At 37.8% G+C, this 23,155-nt stretch overlaps 1 protein-coding gene across 1 annotated transcript; it reads left to right on the top strand.

Annotated features, from left to right (window-relative positions):
• On the top strand, positions 1 to 1,029 carry LOC110448058 (laccase-4-like). The gene has a single exon (XM_021494091.1). The coding sequence runs from the start codon at positions 1 to 3 to the stop codon at positions 1,027 to 1,029; it is 1,029 nt and encodes a 342-aa protein (XP_021349766.1).
• Positions 1,030 to 23,155: the final 22,126 nt, after the last annotated feature.

Here is a 23,155-nt window from a genome sequence, read left to right as displayed (position 1 = left end):
ATGGTTGTGGAATCGTTCATCATCAATCTTGGAGAAAGATATGATTTCATACTGTCAACAAACAAGCTAAAAAATAACTTTTTATTAGTTGCACAAACACTGGAGGTAGAAAGTGAGATTACAAGACGTGGTGAATACCACGTGGCGGAGGCTATCATCCATTACATAGGTAGAGATAGAGACCTAAACCTTGCAAATAGCGGCAAAAATGAGTGTACCGCGTCAAAGAAATGTGTGATTTTCAATTGTCCTTATCGTCTTCCTACAGGCGTAAATGAAACCTGTAAGAATTTCAATGACGCGAGAACAGATGATTTCAATTCCCGGCCACTAGATGTCAGGAATATCGACAACGAGCTATACTTCAATTTTGCCTTCCCTGGACCTGGTGGCTTTATGGAAGGATCGGTGAATGGTCGCCAATTCGTGCCTCCTGTCGCCCCGTTATACTCACAACCCGAAGATATCGATACTCAGTGCGATGTAAACTGTGGAGACCGGACGTGCCGATGCACGTACACTCAAGAAATAGAATACGGAAAAGTTTACCAGTTTACACTGACTAACCTTGGTAATGGGAAAGGATGGTCACATCCGGTACATTTACATGGACATTCAATTTACGTCATGAAGATGGGTTTTGGACAGTATGATCCTAGTGGTATTTTGACTGATTCAACAGCGGATATATCATGTACACGTGGGTCGAAGGGTTACTGTAACTCTCCGATATGGGCTGACGAGACTTGGAATGGAGGAAACGTACCAGACCTAGTTCTAAACGATGCCGCACAGAAAGACACCATCCTCGTTCCTACTGATGGTTACGTCGTCATCAGATTCAAGGCAGACAACCCTGGTGCCTGGTTCTTCCATTGTCACATCGACTTCCACAACACAAACGGTATGGGAATGGTAATTATCGAATCTCCGGGAATGTATCCAGAGGTCCCGAAAGACTTTCCAGTTTGCGGGGACTTCGCAGATAATCAAGAAAATGGGAAAGACAGTGCAATAGGTATGTTATAGAGAACAGGATATGTATTTGTGACGTCTATGATACCATAAGTACAGTCCATTGTATTGTTAATTTCATAGATAGAATGGATTCGATTTTGTATTCAAGTTCATATAAAACGACCAATGAAATATGTATGTTTGACTTTTCTATGACTAGCACGATACCCTATCTTCATCAAAACTTGTAAAGGCTAAAAATATCGATGAGAGGTCAGTGAAATTGACGAGTCGATTCGGATGCTCTCGTATCATATGTACATTCAGTTATTGTAAATTTTCGAAACATAACACTGGATGTGCTATAGATATCTGCATACGATTTGTATTAACCAATCTGAGCAAGATATTCGAAACAGCCGTAATTAAATTCCACGAAGTCATCACCTGCCTTTGGTGAATGACTTATGCTGATAGTAACGCGGTAACTGCGACGACGTCACCCATACAAGGGTGTAACGGGATGAGCGAATTGCCGATTCTGATAAGAGCACGAACAAGTGGAACTACACTATATGCAACTTTATATAAAAATACATACAAGACAACGATTCACATAAACATAGCACCAAGTCAGAAGGCACATCTGTCCATTGTGACCACCACTCAAGACCTCCTCCATCACTGAATGTTCTCCTGTTATGAGCCAAAATCTGTCCCTGAAAAGTGTCTAGTGTATACACCTCTGCCATAAGATGTGTACCTGCCATGACCACAAGACCGCCATCAGCTCATAGAAACCATCAGTAAAAAATCAGAGCTACATGGTATATATATAAACTGGTTCATTGGTTTAGGGTACTGACCGCAAGTAATAATTTCGTTAGAAAATAAGGTTTTGATATCTGCGCTTGAAATAATTTAAAAAGGTTGTAAAATCTCGTTTCTATATGAATTTGTAATCGAAAACTATGGTTCCTAACTTGCTTTCTGAGGAATTTAAAACAACACGTACATTGATTGGCTATAATACAAAGATGGAAAATGATTGCTTATGACGAATGGTAAAGAAAGAAAAAGGACAACAGAATCCTGCGTGCGCTAATTTACCTATATGTGCGCACCAGCTCGTTTCAGAGAATATTATAAACGACAAACATCAATTGACACTGTAACAAAACGTAACGGAATCAATTTGAAAAGCTTTATTCAAAGAAAATGAGTACTATTTTCATATATATTTTATCACTAGAGTTGCCAAGCTTTGTTAATTGATTTTATGTAGAATTATTTTAGGAGTGCTGAAGCCCCATTAGATAAAGAGAATTATCAATCACACTTTTGTCTCTGATAACATAACGGTTTCCGGCACAGACGACAACAACAACAAACAACAAAAACAATTGTTAAAATAAGTTATTTTTGTTTTTAAAAATGTATGATAAAAAGGTTATGATATGAATATTTTGATACATGTATCACACCCTTTACCCTTTACAACTAACGTCTTAGATTAAGTTGATACTTTTTTTGTGGCGAAAACTATCGAAAAATTAACGAAATTAGACTTTTACTAGCAACAGTCAATATAATGTTTACATTCCTCTGACACGAATCTTAATATCGTTTATAATAGGATCATTTAATATTGAATATCTCACGTTCGCCGGTTGTAAGCAATGGAAATGTTTTAGATAGATTTTATCGTGGCAATGTTAGAAAAACAGGATTTTGAATTGGTAACATTTAATTTTCATAATTAAATATCAATAATAAAAATCGATATCACATAGGCAACGTATTTCACGTTTAATAAAGAAGTACCTTATACATCAAAGTTTGTTTTATCTAATAATCTGTTTCTGTTAATTTCAGGGCCGTTGCTGGAAGGCGTTTTAATCGGTATATTGATTGGTGCCGTTGTGTTTCCGGTGGTGACCTTGATACTTTGAACAAATGCTGCCAGAACAGTAGTTGTTGCAGACTTGGAATAAGCAGAAGTGGTGGAGAATCTCGCATTTCTGGGAAATCATATGAAAGTTTTTAGCTTTGTTTGCTTATTTTGGGTTTATAACTTCCGAAGGTCGTTTGAAGACTGGTGCCTAGGGAGACACTATGAGACAAGATAAAGATATAGATCCCAAGTGTTGCTAAAGAGGCAGCAGACTGAGTTTTTGTTTCAATGTCCCTTAGAGAAAAACATAGGACCCCCCTCAGATAAGTTGCCCCTGGTTTTGTGTTTTGTTTTATATTTTGGAAGTCCGTCTAATCATCTTAATAAAATAATTTAATCTAACTTATCCCTATCCTCTGTGCCGGTGGTAATGCGCCAACTCTTACGACAATACACACAGGGGTCTTTTACGTGCAGGTTGGACCTTCCCACACGGGGCAACGTTTATAGTCCCTTTCAGCCGGATTGGGGGCGTGCATTTGAATTTTTATATATTATTATATTAGTACATGGAGAGGTACATGTATTAAGTCGGGATTTGATAAAGGAGGCATATTTGTTGATGAGGGGGAGGGGTTATAATGTGATACTGGGAGTACGTGAGCCTAGTTTGTTGAATTGCGTGATAGATGACATGTGCGCTTATGTTAGTGCGGTTTTGATGTGGGGAGGGGGGGGGGGGGCGGGGGGGGTTGCAACGCCTAAATAGATGTTTTTTGCTAATTCCATCTTTATGTCTTGTTCCCGTTAACAGCTATGCCTACTTAACATTACTTACTGTTTTTGTTTTTATTTGTTTTTCAGAGTTGTAAATTTATTATTCGGATATTGAAACTACCCCATGTTTTGTGACAAATAATTAAATCTCGTTGCATCAACTTAGATTTAATTATTCCTAAAGTTCCTTACCTATCGTACCAGAAGCACAATGGGCCTTCTCTTCATGCCCGCGTCAACTTAAGTCACGCCGATGGGACAAGAGGACTTATTGTTATGTGTATCTTAAACAGTTCATGGAAGCAGAATTTATATTTGAGAATAAAGCGGGGGGAAAATTATGTATTTCCTTCGATAGGACTTGTAATCGCTGTGGAATAGGAGCCAATTCTATTGAATAGAACTCCCCGTCTGAGGTCGGAACAAAGACGTTGCAGCAGTCTATTGTCTATCGGAGGATCCTTGACCTATATATACGAGTTTTATTTTTATTATGATTTCTTTGAGATTGTGACAAACGCTAGTTCACTGTTGGGTAGGAGACAACTCTATGGAACAGAACTCCCCGCCTGAGGTCGGAACAAAGACGTTGCAGCAGTCTATTGTCTATCGGAGGATCCTTGACCTATATATACGAGTTTTATTTTTATTATGATTTCTTTGAGATTCTGACAAACGCTAGTTCACTGGTGGGTAGGAGACAACTCTATGGAACAGAACTCCCCGCCTGAGGTCGGAACAAAGACGTTGCAGCAATCTATCGACTATCGGAAAATCTTATACATAAATTGTAAATAAATATTTGATTATATTTAATATTGTATTTTTGTATTTATAGAAATATTGAGATCGCCTTGTGTTCTGTGATGGATAACCAGATCTAGTTGTTACAACTCAGATTTAATTATCCCCAGGGTTCCCTTCCTAGCGTACAGTGGGTCCAGAAGCACAACTGGCCTTCCCCTCATACCCGCGTCAACTTTACCTAAGGTGGGTCCACCCGTCTCAGGAAGCTGCGCATGTTGGCTAAATTTCAGAATGGTTTACGGTAACCTAACGACACAACGCCTGGATTAAAAAAAGTGTCATCAATAATTGTTTTCAATAATTAAGAACGTCAAAAAAGTTGAAAACTATCTAGGTCGATCATTTTTTAGAATTTAAATAACCTACCTTATTCAATGTGATATTGAACTAGAACGAAAGTCGTTTACAACGGAAGTTTACCATCGCAGCTTCGCATCATCACTTGAACAGAACAGGTCATCACGTACGATGGAAGAATTATGACCATTACCAATCACACTGATGACGGCGACGCTTCGCTAGGTCTTGACGTTGAAAATTTCATTCAAAGCATTACAGATATTCTGTCATGACTGCTGACAGATATTTTGTGCAGAAAATGTAATAAATGGCAGTGTTAACAGCTTCAAGTGATACGAAAGAGCGTCTGAAAACTGCAACTGAAAATGAACGTAGCGAGTCATCGTCAATGTCACCAAGGATCCATACCGAACCAAACCATTCAGACACGAGCAGACGAGTTTCAGTCACTTTCTTCAATGAGGTAAATATAAAGTGTCATATTCAAAACAGTTCACTCTCAGCAAACCCCTGACTAAACTGTTTTTTTCTCTGTTGTATGTGTATATCACTGGTGCGATCTAATATTTGTTGTTTTATATTGATGTATCTATATATAGTCGTAATATTTTGACCCTGCACCCATCCCTTTGTTTTATAACGAGTCACTTTCCCGCCTGCAGAGTTTCAAGAGTACTGTATCTAAGGATCGCGTCTTGTAACTCGTTTTTTAGAATTATCGTATGAGTTATCTGCCCTTGAACTCGTTGATAAGTGAGTATGGGAGCACTGTATTTTGTTAGCGCGGTTTTGATTGGTCGATTGCATAAAGTCGGGGGTGTTTTCTATAGGGAGTTCGAGTAGATTTCGATCCTACCTGTTGCTAGAAATCTCACAGTTTAGATTTTGTATTACTTTAATTTTGCTATAATTCTATTGTTTTTTCTCGATGCGATATGATCAGTTAAATAAAAAAATCTATAATTTGTCAAAATATTCAATGTTTTTCAGATATTTGATGAGTATTCTATGAATTAATTTTCCTGATTCTTTAATTGCTAATAGTTGATTGATGGAGTCCAATTGGATATTGTTTTTACTTAACTCGTTGTTCAACTCTTTCCTGGCATTTATATGTTTGTGGCACGTGAGAAATGTGTTAAGTGCTTTTTGCATCTATCTTTTATAGTATTTATATGTGGTATCCATGATAACGTTTGATCGAATATTAGGCCCAAATATCTAGTTTTTTAACATATTGTATGGGGGTTTTACCTGGATAGAGATCTGTGTTTTTTTCCTCTTTTTTGAAAAGGACATGGCAACAGTTTTTTCTTTTGAAATTTTGAATCCCCACTTATCGGCCCAATCTTGAATAGCATCGAGTGTTTTTTGTATCACTTTCGCCTTATTTGTTATACAGTGATTACTATTCCATGTGCTAGTGTCATCGGCAAATTGCCCTATTCTTGAAATATTAGTTTATCTAATTTGTTAATAAAGACGTTGAATAGTGTAGGGGAGATAACACTGCCTTGGGGAACTCCATTTTCCATGTTTTTTTCATCAGATAGTCATTATTTACTCATACCTGAATTTTCCTATCTTTAAAAAAATGTACAATACATTTCAGGATGTTACCTGTTATACCTATTTCCTAATGATAATAACAACCACTCGTGCCATATTAGATCGTATGCCTTCTCTAAATCTAAAAATACTGCTAGAGTGTGGTGATTTTTATTTAATGTAGTTTTAATTTCTGATGTTTTATTAGCTTACGAATCCAGGGTAGATCAATGGTTACGAAATCCGCTATGATTTTTACTAATTAGGCCGTTGATTTCTAAATCATATTTACACCTGTTGTTGATCATGGTTTCCCTGGTTTTACATAAATGAGAGGTTAACGAGATATATCTAAAGGAGGCGGGATTTTCTTGATCTATTCCACGATAGTGGGCATGTTCTTGATTGCCAAATAGAATTTATTAGATCCAGGTTTATATTATTAATTTTGTTGGGACAATGTTTTAGAATGGTATATGAAAGATTGTCTATTCCAGGTTACTTTTTTTAGATTTAATGTATTAGGTCCATATAGTGATATCAAAGTACGTTTCTCTCCCTGTATTTGAATATCTAGTGTTAACATCTTACCGTTAAAATCCTTTCTTAAAGAGACTGTCACACACTACCGATGTACCACGCCGGGACTAAACCGGAGCGAAAAATTAACAACGGCGAGAAAATTGGAAGAGCTCTGGCGAAAAAGGATTTGAAAAATTAAAATTGACCGTAAGTACCGGCATTCCCATTGTGATACAGTTGTTCTAAGAGCCGATGAGCTACCGAATACCACTTTTCTGTCACCGATACGCCGTCGATGTTATACCGAGGCGCTGCCATAGTTCTACCGATGTGCCACCGTTGACTGGAGCTATAGCGGAGTGATACCGTTGTGCTGTCGATGTTACGGTAGTACATCGTAAGTACATCGGCGGCGCATCAGTCCTACTTCGGTGGTATTCGGTAGTACTACGGTATCACATCGGTACCAGTACGGTAAACATTGAGGCAAGTGGAGAGCCGCCGATCCATTACAGGACGCTATCGACACTAACGAAGCTATACCAGAGTACTGCCGATGTACTGCCGTTGTAGTCCGTGTGACCGCTCCGGCAGCGCAGCGGCTTGCTTTGCCGTACCAGTACCGATCCCCGAAAATCGCCAAATTTGTGCTTCGGTATAGCTCCGGCGACCACAATCGGCTAGGTTAACAGCTCGTAAACGTACCTTTATAGAAAGATATCTATAAAACAAACTCATATATATATTAATAAAGTGGTATTGAACAAGTTAGTAACCGGATATGCGACCAGAGAGTATATACTACATATAAGTCTCTGATACATGTACCATTAAAGGACTTGTTTGGTGATACAAGTTGACATAAGTTAAGTTTTACTGTTTTTCACATGACTTTCTCGAGTATCATGGACGAGAATCAATACATGAACTATGGCGTTTACGCATTGGATTTTCATGTATACTTTAAATACAAAACCTTCATAATATATAAATACACACAATATATACAGCTAATAATCGTGTTATATCGCGTGTGTTTCTCATATACATTTTAAATATAGTACCCTCATATAACATTTATATACAAATATACACATTATAAACAGCTTGCAATCGTGTTATATACTTATATAAGTTATATTTTATGAACAGAAAGGCCTTTTTTAAATTTTCGCCATTTCAATGTTCAACAATTCTACTCATCGCAGTTAAGGTAAAATAAGTAAACTTTATTCATTATGTTTAGAAAACTTTTGTAATTTGATTCGAACCTCTCTCGGCCACAAAAGTCACGATATATTTGTGTTTTGACAAACTAACGCCTCTCACCACTGTCTTAAACTGTCACCTGTGATGAGGTGCCAGTTATCAATGGTCACAAAGCACTGAACAGTTATCTTTTGTATTTTTCACGTTTGTTTTGCTGTTGATTGTATACAAGTTCGTCAATGAAAAGTCTCGGACATATCATATGAATGAAATTGTCGTGTACCAGCTGAGCGTATATTTTACCATTGTCAGACCACGACTGCTTTATTCTGTCATCGTAATAGCACATGTCCAACAAATGTTGGTTTTCTTGAGTCAGGTGGTCTTTTATGACCATACCAGTTCCTTTCAGTTTGTATCGGTTCGCGATGCACTCATTTTTCTCTCTCCTGCAAATGGATTTACTATGATCGACCTGTTCTGTTTTGAGTCAAATCAGCCCAGGCGGTGAGCGATATATATGTAGCCGGGTCAATTCTACATTGGTTCATGACAGAATAACGAATACTGTGATTCAATTTTAGTGGTTTATTTCATATCACAAAGAAGACCCCTATCAATCCGATAGGGGTCTTAATGACAATACTTATAACGGCTTGTCGTCTTATATTCAATTCATTTTATGATATTGCTGCACTATTCAATTCATAGTCTGTAGGTATAGGTCGTCTATATAGGTTGCACGAGAACGTGTTACATGTACGTCAGGTACTCCTCATGTCAAGTGCAGGAATGCCGGTAAAACTCACGGGTACACGTACAAACACGCAATCACGTGACAAGACATTAACATGACAATACAATACATATGAAAAATACTCAGTTGAACATGTGAACTGCACAAACAGGTTTGACAAGTACATGTATTAAAATAGATAGCACTAGAGATACATTATTTAAAAGTACAAAATAATAAATACTAATATTACCACTTTGGTAATATATAGAAAGTATGAAAGAGTTTAATCAAACTATATTTAAACAAAATACACAATGCCACATACTCCCCTCTGATAATGAAATGACATCCTCGTCAGTCTTTACTTACAACAAGGGACGTAGCCGCATTTGCCATCTTTGGCGAAAGTTTTAAAAACTCTTCCGAGTTTGCCAGTCTCATCAGGTAACTTATCTTACGCTGCTAATCGGGTTCCTGATTCGACATGATATAGTCACCAAAAGTGAATCTTAGGGGTGGTTGTCTAATGCGTTGGGACCTCCTGAGGTCCACATCCTCCTGAGCTGGAATACCAAGAACTGGTAAATCTAATTCCGGTGCAGAAACGTGGATATCCACTGACGAGTTATCACTCTGATCCTCTGGTTCCACTTCCACATCCACTATTGCTGCTGTTTTGTCTGGTTCCATTATTTTCCTCTTTCTGGGCATGGGCTTTGGTCGCTTTGGAACCTGTGTGCTCCCAGAAGTTGGTGACAAATATCCTATTGGGAGTAGATGGTTCCGATGTAGGGTACGTTTCCTTCCAGCCCCGTCTTCCCGTTGAATAACGAAAACTGGAATATCGGTATTCGGCTGGCGTTCGACGATATACACATCAGTCCCCCAAGGATCAGCAATTTTATGGCGTCCCTGGAATGCTAGGACTTTTACAAGTACACGATGACCTGGCTCCAAAGTGGCACCACGTACTCTCAAGTCATAATCCTCCTTCTGTTTACCCTGGGCCTGACCAACATTAGACGAAGCCAAATGATAGGCTTGCTGTAGGCGCTTCCGCAAATCCTCCACATAAGCACTGCTTGGAGGTGAAGTAGAATTCTCGTCTGAATGAGTAACGCCAAAATCAACATCCGCTGGTAATTTGGGTAGACGGCCAAACATTAGGAAATATGGTGAGTATCTTGTTGTATTGTCCTGAACAATTGTATGCATGGGTGAAAGGTCCATTTCCAATTGCTCTTTTCCTCAGGATCAAGAGTGCGGAGCATATCCATTAAAATCCTGTTAAATCTCTCACACATTCCGTTTCCTTGAGGATGATATGGAGTCGTTCTCGACTTTTCTATTACTAATAAAAAAACATAGTACCCTGATCACCTCTCTTTCAAAATTTGCACCTTGATCAGAGTGGATTCGTTTTCGAATACCATAATGAACAAAGAAGTTGTTGTAGAGGGCATCCGCGGTAGTATGAGCAGACATATTCCGTGTAGGTACAGCTTGCGCATATCTTGTGAAAAGGTCGGTGATGACCAAAAGATACTGGAAATTTCCTTTCGATGGTTCTAGGATGGGGAAATCAATGCCCACAAGTTCCATCGGCTGCGAGGTCTCTATGCTGACTAATGGAGCCCGTGACCTGGTCGTTGTCTTTGCTCGAGTACAGCGATCGCACAGCTTGACCCATTCCTCAATGTCCTTGCGCATCCCTGGCCAATATAATCTGTCTTGTATGCTTGATGTAGTCCTATCACGTCCTGGATGACCAACATCATTGTGCATGGCCTGGAGTACCTTACGCCTCAGCCGTAATGGTAATACAAACTGTGGTCTTTCCTCATTCGTCTTTTAGTATAAAACACCTCTCATTAATGTTAAGTTGTCAAAGTTCTTGGAATACATCTTGAATTCGCTACTCTTTTCCATTGGTTTGAAAGGTCTCTGTCGATTTCTTACATATTGTAATAGGTCAGCTATAGCTTCATCGTCTTCCTGCTGAAGTTTCCTCATCTGAGCAGGTGTATATCGCCCTACATCCTGTCCTGTGTCCATGCCATCCAGTATGCTGGTAGACAAACACATGGTTTCCAGGTATGGTGATCCCTCTATCATTGCGTTACATACAGCATCCACACATTTTCTGGTGATATGTTGAATGTCTGTAGTTTGATTGACTTCAAGGCTTGGGTATCTGGATAAAGCGTCCGCGTCAAGATTCGACTTTCCAGGTTTATAGTGGATATCAAAATTGAATGCTGCTAACGCCGAGAGCCAACGATGTCCTGTTGCATCAAGGTTGGCCTTGGAAAGAACAAACGTTAATGGGTTATTATCCGTATAAACTGTAAAGCGATTTCCGTACAAGTAATCGTGGAACTTGTCGGTGATTGACCATTTCATAGCTAGAAATTCTATCTTATGAGCTGGATAATTCCCCTTCCGCTTTAGTAAGTCCACGACTGGCATAGGCAACAGGACGACATTCCCCTTCATGCTCTTGGTGTAGAACGGCACCAAAACCCATTGCACTGGCATTTGTATGGAGTTCAAATGGTTTAGTGTAGTCAGCAAACCCAAGAACAGGTGGTGATGATAAAGCATCCTTCAAGTCTTTGACTGAACTTCTTTCTTCAGCACCCCACTTCCATTGAACTTTGTCCACCTTCTTAGACTTCTGATTCTTCTTGGTAGATGGTAGCAAATTAGTAAGTGGGCGCGCAATCCGAGCAAAGTTCTGTAAGAACTTGCGATAATATCCCGCAAATCCTAGAAATTTTCTGACATCTTCAGGCGTTGATGGTTCTGACCAATCTCTGATCTTTGCTTCTTTATCTGGATCTGCTTCCACACCTGCCTCAGAAACAATGTGTCCAACATACTTCACTTGGTTTCTGAAGAAACAACATTTCTTTGGAGAAAGCTTCAGGTTACATTCTCCGAGACGTTGAAAAACCTGATCCAGTCGAAGAAGATATTCCTCATATGTATCAGAAAATATAATGAGGTCATCAAGATATATGAGGCATAGCTTCAAGTGCAGATCTCCGAGACATTCCTCCATTAGCCGTTGGTAATTAAGTGGCTTGGGCGTTTAACAACCCGAATGGCATCCGATTGAATTCGAAAAAACCTAGTGGTCCAACAGTGAATGCAGTTCTCTCTTTGTGTTCCTCATCAATCTCCACCTGGTGATAGCCACTTTTCATATCCAGCACAGTGAAGAACTTATTGCCACCCAAACAATCCAAAAATTCCTCTATCCTTGGTAAGGCATAGGAGTCTTTCACAGTACGATTATTGAGCTGTCGATAGTCAACGCACATCCTTAAAATCCCATCCTTCTTCCTCACAAGGACCACATTAGATGACCATGGAGAGTACGATTTCCTTATAATTCCCCCCGAAAGAAGTTGTTGAAGGTGTCCACGAACCTCATCTAAAAGGAAGGTGGGATTCTCCAGTGTCGCTGCTTAAAAGGAGCGCCATTGTCCAGCTCAATCCGATGTTGGACCCTAGAAGAATGGCCGATATCCTCATCGTGTTTTGAAAATATATCTTCATACTTACGTATAAGTTCCATTCCCTCACTAAGCTAATATGGTGATAATGGCATGTCCTTGGATGAAGTGAAGTCTAGGACATCATATATACTTGAACTCTTTTCCTGTACTTCAATGGAAGGTGGTAGTTGCTCCTTAGTAACTGGTTGAAGCTCACAAATCACAGCTTTCGTATGAATTGTCAAAGTCCTACTTGTGACATTAGATAGCTGTACAGTAACTGATTTGTTGTTACCATATATTCCATAACTCCAGGTGTTAGATTCAACAACGATGAAATAGTGGAAGGTTGCAGCATAGCACATGTCTGATGCTAATTAATTCCCTTGTCCACATACCCCTTTACAGTTACATAACTGTTTGGCTTCATTACAATACCGTTGGTTGCCGCACATCGAACAAGTCCAAGTCTATTTTCATTCCTTGCTAACTCGCGTTCCCGTATGGATAAGCATCTAAATGCGAGGTACCAGGGTGCATGTAGATCCGCTTGCTGTATAAATCTTGCTCCATGTTCCTCCCTGCAGGCATACATCATGGGAAAAAGTACATTAGTACCAAGTAGCAACGGAACTGACGAATTGTAATTGCTATCCGGAACAACTAACAGTAAACAAGATTGTGACATTCCACCAAGTCCAGGAACAGCTATATCGACCTCAATTTATCCCGAGTACTGAAGAAGGTTTCCATCTGCGCATTCTACATTTAGGAAATCTGTTACAGGCAACAAGGTCATGTATCTAACAAAGCCTGAACTTTGTTCCTCGCAATAAACACCTGTGTTTCACTCAGAGAACCAACCAACTCTCCAGGTACATGTTTCCTGTCTGGTTGTATAGCATTGTTTAGGGCTCTAGATCTCCTAAATGGTCAAGTCGTGCACGACATCACAGGGTTCCATCACTATAAGATTCTGATGTATCTAGTTGTTGTACATGTTCATGTTCCCCCTGCTGCTTGAATGGTTTCGCAACTCTAGATTTTAAGTATTGCTTCTCATTACTTTTCATCTTGGCCATGTCCGTTGTCAGCTGCTTAATCCTTGCCTCCATTTCTGTTAAGTCATCTTTCGTTACAGCACTGGCCATGTGTGCAGGATTAGGCTTTATATTGGAATCATCTGCGCTGGGGTTAACTCGTCTCTCCTCCTTCCTCTTGTTAAGATCCTGCTCAACCTGTCGAACAGCAATCATCAGGTCGTCGAAGTCATCGATGGCATCATACTTATGGCCGGTGATATCCTTCAGTTCTCGTCTTAATCCAGTCCAAAACATGGTACGCAGCATGTCTCCTGTGTCAGTATAGGTTAACCCCCTTCTCTCACAGCCTTATTTAAGATATCCTCTAATCGACAACTCCATGAAGAAACATCCTCGTCTTTCTGCTGTCGAGCACTATAAAATTGTATTAAAAGTGAATCACCCTTTTCCACAGTACCAAAGATGCTGTCCATCTTGGTGAGAAGGGGCTGTTGGTCCAAGGTGCATTACAACTCTTCCAGCTTTACCCTTCACAGATCGACGAAGTGCCCGAGCCACCACATCCTCATCCTTGGATACTAGCAAGGATTCCACCTCGTATTTCCATAAGTCATATGGTGTGTCCTTTTCCTCACCGGAGAAAGGAGAAATCCTTACAGGTGGATTGACAGTAACTGTAGGGGTAGCAAAAGTAGCACCATCTTCCTGTTTGACAGAACCTTCCTTTCACTTAATCCAGAACCGTAGTTCCTCAGATTTAAGTTGTCCTTCCTCTGATTTGTAATCATAGCTACAAGAGTAGCTGTAATCACCCTCATATCCTTTTCCGAGAATGATCCCTCCATAACCATGATGGATCAATACAATATAAACTAAATATACAAAAATCAAATGATATGCAATCTAAAAAACCCGTTCTGAAAATCTAAATAAATCCAAACACATGGAAACCCAAATTACCAGTACATGTGTACCAAAATGGACATCAATATTTACCATACCAGATGGCTATACCTACCTGTATGATCCTCAAATATCCGACCTGTTCCAATTTGGTTTCCACAACAATCACAAGTTGAAATAACCGAAGATTAAACAACAAGCATATAAGCAATACTAGTAAAGAAAATCAACAAAAAACACATAACATAACATAAAAGTGCAACATGTAACACAAATACATAAATGTCACAGCTATTGTCAAAGAAATAAAATATAAATGTTGCATTAGTTATTGTCAAAGTCAAGTCAACATCCTTGGAGTCAAAGTGACAGCAAAAGTGAAATGTGGGAAATCTATTCAATACTCCAAAAAAAACCTAACCTATATATAGATACAAATAATGTATCAAAACAATATCAAGGCAATATCAAGAGAGAAAAAAATGGGAAAAAACAAAATCAAAAATATGAAATTTGAGATTTTTTTAATTTTTAATGAATTAATGAATTATATTAATGAGAAAAAAATGTTTGGGTATATGGATCCAACTATACTCAAACAAAGTCTACGATATCAAGACTCTAAACACACACATTTCTAACTAATGTAAAGAATCATATGATCGACCTAGTTGACAAACGAAATGTTGTATAAAAAATACACAGTACAACAAACCTGAATATAAATTTCATGAAATAACAATTTTTAAGCAAAAGTAGAAAAATTAAATAAATAACGTTCAAGAGCTGCTAAAGTTCCAAAATGTTATCGGCGAAGAAACTCCGACAACTACAGTCAAAACTGGTATTGTTCACTCAGGTGTGAATTGCTGGCTTTCACTGGTTTACCTGTGCTGTATGAGTACGGCTCCAACACACGCGATGTAAACACAGTACACAACACAACTTTCTTATAATAATAAACACAAATGTATATCAAATGAAATTGTCTTTTCCACACACGATCTTCTTGTAAGCATCAACTGTAACTAGATATACAATATATTTACCAGCAGACAAGTCCTTCCATTGGAATATTCCACCGTCTGATGAAGTTTACGGGTACAACAACGTGGTTTTCGACGAAATCTACCGGTTTGATGCTCCAAAACGAGGCTCCGACGGCACAGAAATTTGGTGGAAACATTCCGTCTCAAAATATTCAAATGCAGTCGATATACTACGTTGGCGCCAAAATGTAGCTGGGTCAACTCTACATTGGTTCATGACAGAATAACCAATACTGTGATTCCATTTTAGTGCTTTATTTCATATCACAAAGAAGACCCCTATCAATCCGACAGGGGTCTTAATGACAATACTTATAATGGCTTGCCGTCTATATATTCAATTCATTTTATGATATTGCTGCACTATTCAATTCATGTTGTACAAGAGCGTGTTACATGTACATCAGGTACTCTTCATGTCAAGTGCAGGAATGCCGGTAAAACTCACGGGTACACGTACGAACACGCAATCACGTGACACGACATTAATATGACAATACAATACAGGTGAAAAATACTCAGGTGGACATGTGAACTGCACAAACATGTTTGACAAGTACATGTATTAAAATAGATAGTGTATAGAAAGTCTGAAAGGTTTTAATCAAACTATATTTAAACAAAATACTCACTGGCACACTGATATTGTACACATATCCTGGATTTTCATTTCTTTGATTAACGTCTAACCGTCTGCTACCACTAACTAGCCCTCCACCACTGGGTCACGGACCCGAGGCCTACGTAGGACAGTTGCTAATAGACGTGAAGTACAAACAAACCAAAACAAAATTCGTTGATTTCTTGTTTCCAAATGTATGACTATAACTGCCAAGTTCACAGCTCTCTCTTTCTAAAATAAATGAGATTTTGTAATTGTATGTTCCACTGGTCCTTTAATAGCCACTGAATAAATTCTTGTGGGTGGAAAGTTATACATATTCAGCGTATCTACCTTTCCCTGCGAAAACAAATTTCTTTCTCACAATTACCTAGAAAACACCTTGTAAGTATCTAAACATATAACTAGATTTATATGGTTCAGACAATTATGAATGGAAAAAAGTCTCTGGCTTTTGCCGCTATATTAAGCATTGCATTGTAGGTATGTCGTGTTCAAATATCTCTTATTTTCAGTCTACAATATTGTGTCTTGTCTAGAATGTTCGAGAATATATTCAACGATACAAATGAAACTATTATAACTAGCGCGGGACATAAAATATATTGTTAATCTAAAATCAACCAGTATTACATTGTACATTGAATGTACATGCAAATACGAACATAATCACACAATGATGAAAAACGGATATTGGACAGGTGATCAATGTAAACAGCGGCTGTCTATAAATAATGTAGGCCGGGGTTGTCTAGTAGAGTGCTACATGCTTAGCAGCATGACTTAAGGACCTAATAGGCACTCGTTAGTGTAAACAAATAAACTAGTGTCATACACATTTGTGCATTGTCATGTCCAGGTAACACAGCAGTAAGTAAACAATACCTATCCTAGTCTTTACTGGAAGGTTCCCACGTAACTGGTTGATTACGGAAAATGAGTACACACTGTAAAACAATCTTTCTGAATTATTTATCAAACTTTAAAGTTAGCATTCAGGACCTTCTAAAATAATTATTTCGTAACTAAATTAAAAGGTTATTTACAGTTTTTAAATATCATTGATTTTGTTAAGCCTGTGTGTTCGTAACAGCAAGGAACTGAGATCGCCTAAGACTGTGGTAACAGTGACGCGACGGTAAAATGTCCTTGTAAAACAGCAATAGAAATGTTTATTGTGTTGACAAATGAACTGATAAATCAGGTAATAAATCAAGCATTCCTCCAAGAAATCCCCAGGCCTAGATTTTTTAAGTGACGTTGTATTATCGATCCAGTGGGAACAAGTCATAAATGAAGTGTTTCTATAACGGGAACGCCGACGGTCCTAGACACCCACGGCGATCCCTGATTGTCTACGTCAATAGCGAGATTTACAGGATCCTAACAAAAGACTTGTTACCACCCAATAAACAAGTCGTGAAGTACATGTAAACTGACGTTACATCATAGATTCATTTATATTATTTAAATTGCTGTAAAAAATCAAAATAACCTAAACGCAATTCATATATCGAAAACTGATGTCCATGATGTTCTTTCTCACCTTGACTGCAGTAAAGCTGTTGGATCTGATTTCATTAGTCCCAAAATACTTAAAGAGGCAGCCGTTCCTCTAAGCGAGGCGTTAGCCTCTATTTTCAACAAATCATTATCTGTGGGAATCTTCCCGAACTTATGGAAAAAAGCAAATATTTTACCTGTTCACAAAAGAGATAGTCGAAACGATGTTAAAAACTACCGACCAATCTCACTACTCTGTATCTTAGGGAAAGTATTTGAAAGGTGTGTGTATAAATACGTATATAATTACCTACTTGACTATCAAATTCTCACCAATAATCAGTCAGGTTTTAGATTAGGAGACTCAGCTGTAAACCAATTACTCATCATTTCAAACGACTTTCTGAGCGCTTTAGACACAGGGAAAGAAATAAGAGTTATTTTCGGTACCATAAGCAAAGCCTTCGACCGGGTGTGGCATGAGGGTCTTTTGTATAAGTTATCCCAAATAGGCATCGCTGGGTCCCTTCTCAAATGGTTTAGAAGTTATTTAACTGATCGAAAACAAAGAATTATAATTAATAATGCACATTCTGATTCGGTTGAAGTCAAAGCAGGGTTTCCTCAAGGGTCGATTCTCGGCCCGCTTCTATTTCTTATCTACATGAACGATATTGTTAACAACATAAATTATGTTATTAAATTATATGCAGACAATACATCACTATATATATACATGATTGTCGATAACCCAACCACTGCAAGAACCAGATCTACAAACACTAACAAACTGGTCAAAATCGTGGTTGGTAAGCTTCAATCCTAATAATACCGAAAGTATGTTACATCTAATTAGTAAAAAAAACAACCAAGATCTTATCACCAACCATTGTACATGAATAATGAAGAAATAACAAATGTCGAAGTACACAAGCACCTAGGAGTATTGTTTTCGAATGACGGGAGTTGGGTTAAACATGTAAACTACATTATTAATAAAGCCTCAGTCAGAATAAATATTCTACGTTCTCTAAAATTCAAACTCGACCGAAACACATTACAGACTTTTTACTTTTCATTTATCAGACCTATTATTGAATATGCTGACGTAGTGTGGGATAATATTGCCGATGAATATAGTGCTAAACTGGAACAAATAAACACTGAGGCAGCTAGGATTGTATCTGGTGCAACCAAACTGACAAGCATAGACAAACTATATATAGAAGCAGGCTGGAACAAACTAATTGAACGTAGACATCAACACAAACTAATTATTTTCCACAAAATGTTCTACCAAAATACCCCCCAATACCTCAACAGTCTTGTATCACAATCAGTCAATGGAATACATAGCCATACTACTAGACATTCGGATGTTACAACTATCGCTCCCATTCATTGTCATTCTAATGTGTATCAAAGATTTTTCTTGCCCTCTGTTATCAATATCTGGAACTCTATTCCAGTTAACGTCAGGAGGAACCCTTCCATTTATCAATTTAAATCACATATTAAACGCAACAACAAAAAAACTCCAGCAAAACACTACTCATATGACTCACGTTTAGGACAAATATACCATGCTAGACTACGCATATCATGCAGCTCTCTTAATGAACATTTATATAGAAAAAAAACATTGTTAGATCCCCTCTATGCGCATGCGGTACCATCGAAAACACTTCTCATTACCTGCTAGATTGAAACCCTTCAGTATCAAATAACTGTCAAATTATTAGTATAAGGCGATGAATCGTTATCTTTAAAATAAAATAAAATAATTTACCTCGTTGTTCAGGATTACATCCTTAAGTCTAAGCGATTTCAACAACAATAGGGTGATTAAATCTTATGATGATATTGTTATTTAAGGATTGGTTGCTAACGCGCACCATTCAATATATCGCAAGCCCGATGTAGTTTACACGCCAATAAACGTCAAAAATATGACAACCAATCCTTATATTTATATTCCAAACCAACAATATTAGTTGTGCAATGTTGCGAGTATTGTTAATTGCTGTTTTTAAAACTCTTATACACCCCGACTGGGTCAGCGGTAAATTGTTCGGAACAACTGGGTAGTTTCGCATTCCACAGTCGTTGTCAAGGGCAACCAGGCCGACAAAAACAATAAACAAGAAAGTTCCAAAGTAAACACATCAATTTAATAATTGATTTTTTTTTATTTAAATGCATATATGTCAATTACCAATTTGTATACTAGCATGTCACCATTTTAATATACGTTGTGGTCATTTAGCGATTTAACTGTCATACAATAACATTTTAAGACACAACACAGCGGAACATCGCCACTTGGCGGTAATTAGGTCAGTGTATCACTACACTGACCTAATCCCCGTTGTAGTTCATTGGAAAATATGTTACAATTGGACCAATAGAGTTATCTAGGCACTATGCAGTGCAAATGTAAATATTAATGTATACATGTTGTTTAAAAATAATGGAATCTGAGTAGCTCAAACCATGTACGTATGCATGTATGTACATGTATATATGTACGCATGCATCTATGTGTGTATGCATGAATGTGTGAGCGTGTGTGTGTAGGAGTGCATACATTTACGTACGTGGGTGCATAACTATGCCTGCAGCCATGCACACGCATGTGCGCAAGTAAATATACTTTATGTAGATATGTAGGTGGGTAGGTATGTACTTACGTACTTATGTGTGTATGTATGTATGTATGATAGATATATGTGTTTATGATATGTGTGGGGATGCATACATGCAAGTTTGTGTGCGATCATATGTAAAAAGAAATAGATGTGTTGCTAACATAATAATGGATCAATTGACTTCTGATTTATTATCTTATGACGTCTTTGAATAAGATTCTTAATCAATGACCTTTGTATACATATGATAACATATATCATATGTAAAGTAAGTCATGTGGATGGTATTTCCCGATGCAAACAGTGTAGTGGAAACGGATATACCAGGAGGACAAGAATGAACAGGAGAATGACATATTAAGGCACGGGATGTGAAGAACAATTGATCTGTAATAGTGTATGGAATGTGAAAAGTCTATCACAACGACTGTCTGCGTAGGGAAAACACATTCACATGATTATGATTATCATAAAGTATATTTTATATTAGCATTGTAATGCAGCTTGTTTATTTAGATCTTACTTATATGCATATATATACCTTTCTTGAAACAGTCTGAAAATCAATCATAAAGTGTATTAACGATGACGCAACAGAAGGATTTTTCTTTACCACAATACACTGATTTTATGAATATAACGTATTTTGTACATGTACCATATTTTACACTGCATTTCCCCAACTCTCTTTTAACTTCCCCTGTATTGTATTCACGTCACTATCCCTAAGCTATAGTTGATAATGTTGGTTACGATGAAAGGTAACAGATTTATATAAGTGTATTAACACTTGTTTCTGTCTCCAATTCATTTATGTTAAATCATATTTGTATTATGTATTACATATGTTATGTGAATAAAACAAAGTTTAAACCTAACACTATTTATGCATAAACTGGTGTGCACAATATTATCTTCTTCATTAATTATAGCTAATGTAGAAATTAATATTGTGTATGTCCTAAATGTACCACCGTAGTGTTCCGATAAGTATTCATGCAATGTTTAGTTACTTTCTGCTATGGTTCCCTTATTTATGCCATAACGATAATCGTTGCAGTGAGGAAAGAGGAATGTCAACGAAATTTACAACAATGATCCTGTCAATATTTGTCTGCCATTTAATTCAAGCATAACATACAATGCACACTGTAGTTATATAAAGGACGTGGCTGGGGTGTAACCGGAAAACAACTATAACTTTGGTAAGGATAATAGAGTCCGGTGTAGAGGAATTACAGTAGTTCCTGTATGGGAAAACTACTATAACTTAAGTAAGGATAATAGAGTTCAGTGTAGAGGAACTACAGTAGTTCCTGTATGGGAAAACTACTATAACTTTAGTAAGGATAATATAGTCCGGGGTAGAGGAACTACAGTAGTTCCTGTACCGGAAAACTACTATAACTTTAGTAAGGATAATAGAGCCCGGTGTAGGGGAACTACGGTAGTTCCTGTACCAGAAAACTACTATAACTTTAGTAAGGATAACAGAGTCCGGTGTAGAGGAACTACAGTAGTTCCTGTACCGGAAAACTACTATAACTTTAGTAAGTATAATATAGGCCGGGGTAGAGGAACTACAGTAGTTCCTGTACCGTAAAACTACTATAACTTTAGTAAGTATAATATAGGCCGGGGTAGAGGAACTACAGTAGTTCTTGTACCGGAAAACTATTATAACTTTAGTAAGGATATAGAGTTCAGTGTAGAGGAACTACTACTATAACTTTAGTAAGGATATAGAGTTCAGTGTAGAGGAACTACAGTAGTTCATGTACCGTATAACTACTATAACTTTAGTAAGGATAACAGAGTCCGGCGTAGAGGAACTACGGTAGTTCATGTACCGGAAAACTACTATAACTTAAGTAAGGATAATAGAGTCCGTGTAGAGAAACTACAGTAGTTCCTGTACCGGAAAACTACTATAACTTTAGTAAGGATAATATAGTCCGGTGTAGAGGAACTACAGTAGTTCCTGTACTGGAAAACTACCATAACTTTAGTAAGGATAATAGAGATCAGTGTAGAGGAACTACAGTAGTTCCTGTACCAGAAAACTACTATAACTTTAGTCAGGATAAAATAGTCCGGTGTAGAGGAACTACATTAGTTCATGTACCGGAAAACTACTATAACTTTAGTAAGGATATAGAGTTCAGTGTAGAGGAACTACAGTAGTTCCTGTACCAGAAAACTACTATAACTTTAGTCAGGATAATAGAGTTCAGTGTAGAGGAACTACAGTAGTTCCTGTACCGTATAACTACTATAACTTTAGTAAGGAAAATATAGTTCAGTGTAGAGGAACTACAGCAGTTCCTGTACTGGAAAACTACAATAACTTTAGTAAGGATAATATAGTCCGGGGTAGAGGAAATACAGTAGTTCCTGTACCGGAAAACTACTATAACTTTAGAAAGGATAATAAAGTCCGGTGTAGAGGAACCACAGTAGTTACTGTACCGGAAAACTACTATTACTTTAGTAAGGATAATAGAGTTCGGTGCAGAGGAACTACAGTAGTTCCTGTACTGTAAAACTACTATAACTTTAGTAAGGAAAATAGAGTGCAGTGTAGAGGAACTACAGTAGTTCATGTACCGTATAACTACTATAACTTTAGTAAGGAAAATATAGTTCAGTGTAGAGGAACTACAGTAGCTCCTGTACCGGAAAACTACTATAACTTTAGAAAGGATAATAAAGTCCGGTGTAGAGGAACTACAGAAGTTCCTGTACCGGAAAACTACTATAACTTTAGTAAGGAAAATAGAGTGCAGTGTAGAGGAACTACAGTAGCTCCTGTACCGGAAAACTACTATAACTTTAATAAGGATAATATAGTCCGGGGTAAAGGAACTACAGTAGGTCATGTACCGGAAAACTACTATAACTTTAGAAAGGATAATAAAGTCCGGTGTAGAGGAACCACAGTAGTTACTGTACCGGAAAACTACTATAACTTTAGAAAGGATAATAAAGTCCGGTGTAGAGGAACCACAGTAGTTACTGTACCGGAAAACTACTATAACTTAAGTAAGGATAATAGAGTCCGTGTAGAGAAACTACAGTAGTTCCTGTACCGGAAAACTACTATGACATTAGTAAGGATAATAGAGTCCGGG

Source organism: Mizuhopecten yessoensis, unplaced genomic scaffold (genome assembly GCF_002113885.1).
Source record: "Mizuhopecten yessoensis strain PY_sf001 unplaced genomic scaffold, ASM211388v2 scaffold3819, whole genome shotgun sequence".
NCBI lineage: Eukaryota > Metazoa > Mollusca > Bivalvia > Pectinida > Pectinidae > Mizuhopecten > Mizuhopecten yessoensis.
The sequence above is the reverse complement of the archived record's forward strand: the minus strand, read 5'-3'. Positions and strand labels throughout refer to the sequence as shown.

Coding starts and splice junctions, on each gene's coding strand:
- LOC110448058 (XM_021494091.1), top strand. CDS start 1: ATGGTTGTGGAATCGTTCATCATCAATCTTGGAGAAAGATATGATTTC.